Source organism: Rattus norvegicus, chromosome 10, assembly GCF_036323735.1.
Source record: "Rattus norvegicus strain BN/NHsdMcwi chromosome 10, GRCr8, whole genome shotgun sequence".
NCBI classification, from domain to species: domain Eukaryota; kingdom Metazoa; phylum Chordata; class Mammalia; order Rodentia; family Muridae; genus Rattus; species Rattus norvegicus.
The window spans coordinates 81,774,842-81,785,316 of record NC_086028.1 but is presented as its reverse complement, the minus strand read 5'-3'; the positions used below and the strand labels follow the sequence as shown (position 1 = coordinate 81,785,316).

The 10,475-nt window shown below is 49.9% G+C and overlaps 1 protein-coding gene and 1 non-coding gene across 2 annotated transcripts; both read right to left on the bottom strand.

Moving 5' to 3' along the window:
• Positions 1 to 1,644: 1,644 nt before the first annotated feature.
• Hoxb4 (homeo box B4) lies at positions 1,645 to 4,227 on the bottom strand. The gene is made up of 2 exons (NM_001100787.1): positions 3,564 to 4,227; positions 1,645 to 2,749 (listed from the first exon to the last, which is right to left on the bottom strand). The coding sequence occupies exons 1-2, from the start codon at positions 4,015 to 4,017 to the stop codon at positions 2,451 to 2,453; spliced, it is 753 nt and encodes a 250-aa protein (NP_001094257.1). The 5' UTR covers positions 4,018 to 4,227; the 3' UTR covers positions 1,645 to 2,450.
• A 1,271-nt stretch (positions 4,228 to 5,498) lies between these two features.
• On the bottom strand, positions 5,499 to 5,608 carry Mir10a (microRNA 10a). The gene has a single exon (NR_031814.1). It is a non-coding gene; the product is annotated as a microRNA 10a (primary transcript).
• Between the last annotated feature and the right edge of the window lie 4,867 nt (positions 5,609 to 10,475).

The following is a 10,475-nucleotide window of genomic DNA, read 5'->3' as shown; positions in this document are numbered from 1 at the left end:
AACAACAACAACCAAAAAAAAAAAAAAAAAAAAAAAACGAAATGACTTTTAATTGTGGAGCTTCTTGGGAGGAAATGTGGCTGCACCCCGAGCCATCATAGGCCACAGAACCCAGGTTTAGAGCTTCAGGCCTTTAGAACTTCTTAGCTGTAATACACAAAAGTGACCCAGACCTGGCAGAGATCTCGGAGGGTCACCTGCACTCCTTCCCCTCCCCCCCACTCCATTCTAGGGGTTATTGGGATCACAGAGAGAGACAGCTATTTGGTCCCCAGCCTTACTTTCGATACTTACTATGAGAAAGAAAATGAAAATTAATACAGGAGCAGGGCTTCACAAAAGAGCCCATTTGTCTTCTTGATTATCTATTTGCTTGTCAGAGTTTGAGCTATGGCACCGGCTAGTTCCTTTGTAATATAAAAATACTCAGAAACCCTGCAAACACCCAGAAACATCTGTGCAAAAAATTAGACTCATTAAAGCCTTAAACACCTCAAAGGAAAGCGATACCTTCTTATTGCGGGGAGGAAAGAGGCTGGCCTTGTGGAGTCCTCTCTCGAACTTTAATAACCAAAGAGCGGTCTGTCTAGAAGGAGACAGCTTAACTGCATTTTATTTGCTTATGACAAATAAATCCCGATATGAAAGACTTTGCCCTACTTAAGCCTCTGGTGTCCTACAATGAAACACACACACACACACACACACACACACACACACACACACACACACACACACACCCTGGGGACTGGAATCAGCCCTCCCAATCCTTGTGATCCATTTTTTGAACTGGTTGGGGAAAATTTTTAAGTCTAAGACAAAACACATCCACCCCAAAGGGAAAAACAAATTAGCTTCCACAACTTAGAAGCATCTGAGGGAGAAATTCCCAATGGAGCTTTGAAAGAAAGAGAGAGAGAGAGAGAGAGAGAGAGAGAGAGAGAGAGAGAGAGAGAGAAAGGAGAAGAGAAGAGAAGAGAAGAGAAGAGAAGAGAAGAGAAGAGAAGAGAAGAGAAGAGAAGAGAAGAGAAGAGAAGAGAAGAGAAGAGAGAAAACAAACTTAATTCTAAGGCCATACCCACTAGGGTGCTTGACAGATACACTGGGGGGGGGGGGGTCGCTTGTTCACACCCTTAACTTCAACATTCCAACAAAACCACGATGTGATGGTCACGAGAAACCAAACATTTATTTCTGTTGTCACTCTGTACAGGACACAAATTTTCACACCAACAAAAGGTTCTAGGCTCAGGCAGCCCCAGAGGTAGAAAGGGGCCTGGTTTGGAATGTCAGAAAGAGAACAGGAGAGAGGACACACACGACATAAAATAATAATAATAATATTAATAATAATAATAATAAACGGTGCAACAATGGTAACAACAGGAGAGGATTCTGCAACATTGTCCTTCCAGAGTAGGAGGGCCACAGCATTTGATTTCCTAATTTCACATTCATTTGTAACCTAAGAGAAGGCCTGGGCTCTACTACTGTGAACTGCCCAGCTCCCAGAACTCAACTGCCCCTCACCCTGCCAGGCCTGGCTGGACCTTCTAGCAGAAGACTCTCTTGGGTGTCTTTCTTTCTTTCTTTCTTTCTTTCTTTCTTTCTTTCTTTCTTTCTTTCTTTCTTTCTCTTTCTTTCTTTCTTCATTTATTTCTTGGGTTCAGATTTGGGAACCCACATTGTGCAGACCACCCCTCGCTTCCCTTCTTTTTCCCCTTCTAAGTCTATGGTGGAAGGGAGGGGAGCGGTCTTCCCACCCCCACCCCAAAGTGGGCACAGACAGGGAGGAAAGTTATGTGTGTGTGTGTGTTTGTTACCGTGGCCAAAACACTGTGCTATCTGGCAGTCTGAGGGTGCATTCGCTGGGTGTCAGGAATAAGGGACAAAGAAAGAAAATCCAGGCTGTGGTCCAGCAGCGGCAGCAGCAAAGGCAGCGGCAGCGGCCGAGCCGGCCTCATTTGTTAGCCAAGTGTCGAGGTAATGGTCGCCACCGAAGCTCGTCTTCTCCTCGGCGGAGTAAACAAGACAGATGGGCCGAGGCCTGGCATGATTAAAGATGAAACATGGATCCATCTTCACCAAAGCTGAAAGCCAGGCGCAAAAGCCTCTCCATTTCTCTTCTGTCTTTTCCTTTCTTCCTTTTCTTTCTTTCTTCCTTTCTTTCTTCTTTTTTCTTTTCTTTCTCTCTCTCTCTTTTTTTAAGGAAGAAAGCAAGAGACTCGAATCTTGCTTCCGGAGGACTTTACCCGGCTCCCTATTGTCGTTTCTATAAATAAGGCTTCCCTACCCCCCTTCTCTGCGTTTATTCCTTATAGATAAAGTGGGGGTAGGGTAGATAGGTTTTTCTGGGCTCAAGCCTGGGGACCTTCCCATACCCCGCATACCCCCTTCGGTGTTCGCAGTCCCCCCCCGCCCCCCAAGTTCGAGTTCCTGCTTGGGGGGCACTAGAGCGCAGGGGGGCCTCCGTTGGGCCGGCCAGGGGGGCCTCCGGCTGCGCCCGCGGTACCACCCGAGCGGATCTTGGTGTTGGGCAACTTGTGGTCTTTTTTCCACTTCATGCGCCGATTTTGGAACCAGATCTTGATCTGGCGCTCGGACAGGCAGAGCGCGTGGGCAATCTCCACCCTCCGGCGTCGCGTCAGGTAGCGATTGTAGTGAAACTCCTTCTCCAGTTCCAGGACCTGCTGGCGAGTGTAGGCGGTCCGGGAGCGCTTGGGCTCCCCGCCGGCGTAATTGGGGTTTACTGGACACACACAGAGAGAGGGAGAAAGAGAAAGTTTTATTGCCCCCGAAAGGGAGGAGGGAAAACCCTTTCTTTCTTCCAGCTAACACCAAGCCTCCAGCTCCCACTACCTCATCTTGGAGGGAGGCCATCGAAAAAGGAAGACATTGGAACACACAGAAAAGAAAAAGCCTCAAACTTTTGGAGAGCTGTGTTGTTGTCCTTGTTGCCTGGGGGAGGGGGCACTGTGAGGAATCTTGGAAAGATTTTCATCTCACTCTTTGGCCTGAGGACCCCGGGTGAGAGAATGAAGTGTGGGAGTGGGAGGGGTGTTGCCCTAGACCTTTCCGGGGCTTAGTCCCCACCCTCACTGCTCAGATTCCAAGCAGCGCCTTCCCCTCAGTAAAAACTTTTGCCCACTTCTCCAGCCAAGGTACCAGATTGGAAGAAAGGGGGCAAAAAAAGAAATACAGGAAGTTGATTCAACTCTCTGCTTAAATACGGATTTCTACCTCCTCCTCCTCCTCCTCCTTCTCCCCTCCTCCCACACCCCTCCCCAACTTCCAACTTTACTGGGACTGCATATCCCTGGCGAAAAAGTCACTGGGAGAATGAAGAAGAGGATGACTTCAAAGGCGCAGGGCCCACTAGGCCATAAAAATTTATGGGCGATGTAATTATGTGGCTCTGAAAACAGGAGACCGTAAATCTCTGGCAATGGCGAGTTTATAGCGGGGACAATTGGCTTCCCCCAGCTCCCTCCCCCACATGCCTTGGAGGTCCCTTCACTGTAAAGCGCCTGGGGTGGGAGGGGAAGGGGTGCCCACGCACTCACCCGTGCTCACGTGAACTTTGCGCATCCAGGGGTAGACGACGGGCTCTTTGCACGCGGAGTGGGACGGGCTGGGATGCAGGGGGTTCTGGGCGCAGGGAGGCGGCGGGGGACTGCTGCTGACCACCTCGCTGCGCTGCCCGGGCTCCGGGAGGAGGGCCCCGGCTGTTGACTGCACGGGAGCCCGAGGGGACAGCCCGGGCGGTGGCGGGGGCGGCGGGGGCGGCGGAGGTGGCGGGGGCCCGGGGTCTCGGCAGGCCGCGTAGCGCTGCACAGTGCACGGCGCCCGGCGCCCAAAGGCCGCCTCCGGCTGGAAGCCGCTCTCTCGCCTCTGGCCGCCGGCGTAGTACCCCGGCGAGTGGTCGCTGGGTAGGTAATCGCTCTGTGAATACTCCTCGCACGGAGGGAACTTGGGGTCGACATAGTTTGAGTTGATCAAAAAGGAACTCATAGCCATTAATTTCTGGGAATTGCCCACAAAATATACTAAAATTTATTCCGACCCCTGACTCGTTTTCCTGTTTCCGAAAGCCCTCCTACTTACTGTCAAGTGAACAAAGTTAGAGGCCCACGTGATCCTCCGAGCCAATGGCCACCCGGCCTGCGATTCCCGGATAAGGAAATCTGCTCACCCGGACCCTACTCCAGCCAAAGAGGTTTATTTTCCCCTTCTCTACCCCTCCCCACCCACCCAACACCAGGATTTACATAGGGCTCCTGAGGGGAGACCCCCTCCTCGCCTTGCTTTCTCCACAGCAGAGAGGGGTGATGAGCTTAGGAAAGAGAGAGCAGGTTAAGATTGGAGGGCCTGTTTTGGAGGGGCTGGATAGAGCCCAATCCCTACATCCCTCAGAAGTTGGGGTTCGGGTGTAACCCTCACCCCTGCCCTACCTAACCTCCAGCAACTGTCCTTTGCCTCCCATAGGGCCCCATCTCCTCCCCAGGATGAGAGGGTGTCGCTGTGTGGGGGTTTAAGTGGTTGGCTGACCAGGGAGCTCCTTCTTGAAATGGGTACCCACTAGGTCAGAGGGGCGCTGAGCTTGGGGCTTCTCACTGCAGCCCGATGGGGAGGGGTAGGAGGTGAGCGAGGAGGCGTCGGGAGCTAGAGGGCGGGTGTGCGGAGGGACTTGTCAGAGATGAATGGAAAGGCGAGCGGATCGATAGGAAATTCGCGCACTAATTCGGGGAGACTTCGCCTCCCAAATCTCATTTAGCTGCACTATGAGCTTCGCTGTGTCCGTCAGTCTGTCCTCCTCACCACTCCCTCCCTCTAACCCACAAGGCCCAAGGTCAGAGAAACGGGCTTGACTTCCCGCATTAAAGATACAAGATAGAATGAAACAAGACGTCCAAGTTTCGAAAACCAATTGAATAGTAATTTGCTAATTCCAGATTCATCGAAGCAATGCTAACCACGAGTCCTGAGTGCCGCTAAAGCCGCCGCCTCTGTCAGTGTGGCAGAAAGAAATTTCACATCCTTGAATAATAAGTAAAAGAACCCTCACCGTGATGCCACCACCAACAACACACGCACAAGAACACCCATGGGTAACTTTACATTTTCAGGACAGTTACATCTTGTCTTGAACCCAACGAAATAGCGATCTCCGCATCCGTTTGAAAAGCAAATTTCCTTTGCCTCTGCACACTGCAGGCGCCAGCAATCCCCCCCCTTAAGATTTCCAATGAAGCCCCCTGGACCCAGAATAAAAGTAGGCAGGTTGGGGCTTGAGGATAAATGTTAAAACACCAGTAACATCAACCTCTTGAGTGAACAGGGACCCAAGCTTCCAGGGGCAGACAGACATGGGGACACCTCAGGTAGATGAGTTTTCTCCCTAATCAGTTGAGGGAGGAAAAGAAAATGAGTCTTCTTGAAGCCAGTCACTGGATTATCCTCATTTAGAAAACAATCTATTTTTCTTCTGGGAAAGAAAATGAGCGGAGTGTTTATGTCAACTACATATTCCCCTAGATACGAATTTGTGACCACAAAATTCCTTACACAAATTCGGATCTACAGGGTATATACAGAAGACAGACAGGTCTTCTTGGCCCAGGAAATTTCCAGTTCTCTTACTGTCCGTGCGTTCTTCTTTTGGGTGTGATCTGAATGTTTTCATTTTTATTTCGTTTTGTTTTAAATTTGAGCCCTGGGATCAGAAAAAAAAATCACTGTGGGTCCGTTCTTGGGATTACAAGGGGTTACAACTTTCTAGTCAAAAAATAAAATAACGTAAAATAAAAGCAGCTGTTGGGCAAAGGGACTCGAACCTCGTGGCCGCCTCGCGACTTTCGGTGGCGCATGAATTATTAGATGTAAACATTAGCTAAGCACAAAAGGAGAAAGGGTCATCCTGAGGCTGCCTGGAAGTCAGAATCAGGCCTTTCTGGGTGCCCTCAGCCCCGCCCCTCCCCCATGACTTTTTTTTTTTTTAAGAAAAAATACAAAACCCCAAATCGGCTCCTCCCTTGTCCCCACAGCCTTTAGTTTGTGATCAAACGCATATATAGATATTTCCCAAAGCAAAGGGAGGAGGGAGAGGTGTCTGGGTGTGAAGGAGGGTGTAATAAAAGTCCTTTTGGAAAAAGTGAATGGTAAAAAGAGAGGGAAACAGCTGTGAAGAAAAATGCTGGGAGACCCAACAGATGGCCCCCCCCATATTTAATGACGGGCAATTCCGTTTACAACCTGAGAAAAAGATCAAAGGCGGTTCATTTCCGAATGAAGGGCAATGAGGAACCATAAAAGTTGCAGCCAGATGATGCTCAGGCCCCTCCCAACATCACATATCCCCCTGTACCTCCTGGAGGCTGGAATAAGGGGACATCCTCGTAGAGGTGTGAGAAGGACCCCACTACCCACGCCTTATCCCCAAGCAAGGATCCTCTGTCTAGAGGTACACTAACTGGGCCCATCCACCTGCCTGGGTTGCTGGCAGTGAGGTCAAAATAAGATTCTGGAGTTTCTGAGCGAACTTCCTGAGGCTCCCAGTAACTGATGATTTACTAAACTGAAGAATGAAAACTTGGGCTAGAAGGATCTGGAGCTTAGACCTGGAGAACTGTGACCAGCTGGGGGCAAAGTGTGTCCCACAGAATCTTCCTGGCCACCTCGCTCCCTAGGTTTGCAAGAATACTTTTGTCCTTGCTGATTACATTGCAACACTGTTGGTTTCTGGAACATTCATGAACAAGCCAAACCCCACCCAGGCACACACCAGGAACCCTGGCAAACGGGCAGGAGAGCTCCCACCTGCGGGCAACTGGGTCCAGAGACCTCCTTCTTTATTGTTGTTGTTAAACCTCATATATCTAGGCACGGCAATGTTGGCCTCTGGGTTTGGCTTCTAACCCCAATGCCCTCCCAGTAGGCCAGACTCATACTTAACTGGAGAGAGACAGAGAAAACGCATTGTAGTTTTTATCTCCATCAAAGACAGGGTTCAATTTGGTCACCCATAGACAAAGTGTGCTGCTTTGATCCTAGCATCAAGCAAGAACCAAGTCTTCTCAAAAGGCATTTAGAGGTACCCTGACCCACTCCAATGTCCAGGCCCCTCCCCTCTCCCATATCTCCTGTCCTGCTCAACTAGCGTCTGTTGGATACCGGTCTAACTCATCTGCCGGTTCAGAGAGCAGCTAGCCTCCACTTTGCTGATCTACACTTAGCAAGGGATGTGGCCCAGGTTTCCAGAGCACCAAGGACAAGGAATAGGGATAGAGAGATGGTAAAAAAAAAAAAAAAAAAAAACTAGGTAAGGTTGAACCTAGGGCCTGAGCACAGAGATTTTCGCTTTTGCGAACTGGAGAGCCACCAAGAACTGCCCTCCCACCAAGGCGCAGCAACCCCCTTCCACACTCCCTCCCTGTGTAGACGCCAGGGTCAGAAGACAGGATTTATCAGCAACCCCCAGGACAGGTTTCCCCGTAGCTAGAGGCAGCCTCATCTCTCTACGCCTAGAATACCAACAACAATAACATTAACAATGAAAATACGCAGAGCCAGGGGCTTGTGCACGTTCTGTGCCCTAACTCTGGGTCCTGCTCTGGGTCCTTTAAAGGCTACTTGGCCGCCTTCTTCGGGCAGCCACAGGTTGCTAGTGTGACCCCTCACTGCCCAGCCCACCCATTCTCCGCCATCACAGGCCTATCCCCTACACAGAAAAATCATCCACCTTTTGTAGGCGAGTTGCAAGGAAAACAGAGAGGAACCGAGGGCCAAGCTGAGGCCAGTCCCCAGAGGGTCCGGGCACCCCAAGCGAGCTGAGCGTAGCAAGGGCCTGAGCCGGCAAGAATACTCACCCAGCCGCTCCCCGCCTGTTTCTAGCCGACCGGCCGTGGCCCGCTGAGCAACAGCGGAGCTCGCTCCCGTCCACTATTGTGTATCCGGAAAACCGAACCGCGACTGCGGGCAGAGGAACCACAGGCCCCCTCGGAGGCCGGAAAAAGCCTTTTTTTTTTTTTTTTGGTGTGTTTTTGTTTTTGAAGAGCAAGTTTTCGTATTAATCTCATACTTTGGCAGTCTTTGTTAAACAGCTAGGCGCGTCACGAGGCTCTCGAACATTTTAATAATTTTTAGACGCCGTGACCTGCGGTTCACCCCTCTCCGGGCCTCCCCCACGAGCAGGCAGTTACTATAATATGCTCACGCAGTTCGCTCGGTCATATTGAATTTTGCGCAGGTCATTACTTGGGAGAAAAATGACAGAGCAGGAATTTGATTCAGCTTACCCTTCTCGAGTTCTACATTTCTCTCCCCCCCCCAACCCCACCCCAAAAAGTCTCCATTCCAATGCGACTCAGGCTGCTCCGCCCTTGCTTTGATTTTTCCATCATTCCAATATTTTTTCGAGCTCCTATTCCCAGCGCTGAGAGCAAGACCGTGTGATTCCCTTGGAGGGAATCCTTCTGAGGCCTGAGCACTAAGTAACTATGTTGGCACCCGCACCTGAAGGGCAGAGGGTGTGTCATTGGGCATCTAACATCTAAACCCTAGAAAGCAGGCCTCAGCCAAGGGTTTCCTTCTCCAGGAGGTCTCCTCCCTCAAATGCTTGCACTCTGCAGGGCTTGGGTCAACTGATACCTTTGTGTCCACTCTGCCACCCCAAATGCCAGATACACCGCCACTTCTAAAACTTTGGAGGCCCCAGAGTTCCAGAAATGACTTTTCCCCTCTCTGTGTTTGATCCACAGCAGAGGCCATTCGGGAAATCCAGAGCCCTGGGAGATAGGCTGGATTGCTCTGCTCAAGACAGGAAGCTTGAGGACCTGTCTCTCGCAGAGGCTGTAATTGTCCCTAAAAATAAAATACTCCCCCTCCATGTTCTCATTCATTCAGCAACTCTGGTGCCTCGCCCCAGAAATACTGAGGTTTTAAAATCTGGTAGAATGTCAAGGTCTATATTAGCTGTCCCTTTCTCTGGCCCCCCAGCAGACTGGCTGAGATAAGCCAGATGAGTCCTCTTCCACACAGTTTAGGGACCAAGCCTAATGTCAATGCTGGCAGAGTGACTGGCAGTGGTATGGATGGGACAGGTTGGAAAAGTCCTCTCTAAAACAGCCAATTGGGTGTGGGGTGGCAGAAGTCGCCCTTCCCTTCTTGAAACCTTTTTAGCTCGGAACTTGGGACCACTCCGAGTCTATTACAGATGTTTTAATTTTGCCAACATTTTCTTCTGAGAGGAAGGCAAATGAAACTTAGGAAAGAACCAAACAAAATAGATTCTCCACTTGACGTTGTGGCCTCTCCTCCTCAGGACCCAAGAATTCCCCTCTGGAACCCCCCCCCCCAGCCCAGCGAACTTCACTTGAGAACGAAGTGAAAATAGAATTCCAAACACCTTTTAGTGGGGGGGGGGGACCCTAGGGTTAAATTGATGTGAGGTGTGCTATTAACCTTTTATTCCTGATTGGCTTTATTTCAAAAGTCACCTTTACGAAGGCTCTCAGGTTTTCTCCACTGCAGAAGGACAAACACCCACAGTACATCTCCTAAAGCAAACATTTAGAAGAGACTGAGATGGCATCTTACAATGCAATAGTGGTTTAAAGACTGAAATAGCCATGAGCTTTGTTATTATCTCGGCCTCTAGGAAGCATTTTACTTATGAACTAAGCTTAATGCATATACTGAGGGTTCATCTCAGGTCTCCTGTTTCAACTCCAGTTACAAAGATCTTCAAGAGAGCACTGGGTATTTTTCCATCACACTTGCCCTCCCTCCTTCAAAGAGGGAGAGAGGGAATCCGGATGAACATCCAAATGGAGGCTTGGGAGAGAATGGGAGGGCAAACTACACCCTGGTTCTTAAGCATGACATTTAAAGGAAAGGATTGGGAATTAAAACAAACAAACAAACAAGCAAAGAAACAAAAAAACTCTAGCACTGACCCAAAGTCTTGAACGCAGCTACCTGCAGCTAATCTAGGAACTAAGGGTCTGGAAAAACAGGGGACATCTTTGGGGTGGGTGAGGAACCTGCTGTTTGTCCCCTTTAGGGCGAGCAGAGTGGGACTGCTGTTGGCTGGCAAGAATCAAGCCTTCACCTTGGAAGCCTTCTTTTGGCCCTGCCAAACATCCTGCAAGGACGTGTGGGTAATTGGATTTTTTAAATGTGTGCGGCTGGGTAGGTTTTAATTAAATTTTATATGGTGACTCAAAGGTTATCTTTGGGAGAGAAAATTGCGTGGAGGATTCGCCACACCCCGGAGCGCTGCCTTTGTGCAGCCCTCCACCAACAGCCTCACAGTTTTTGCAGAATAGTTTCTTCCTTCCTCAGTTTCCCCTCCCTCAAATATCTACCTTTTCCCCCATCTCATTTCTGCAGCCTCCACCCCTTCCAGCCCACTCTCCTTCCTTACCTCCATGCTCATGCTCTCTCTTCTCTCTTCACACATACAGCCCCCTCCCCCT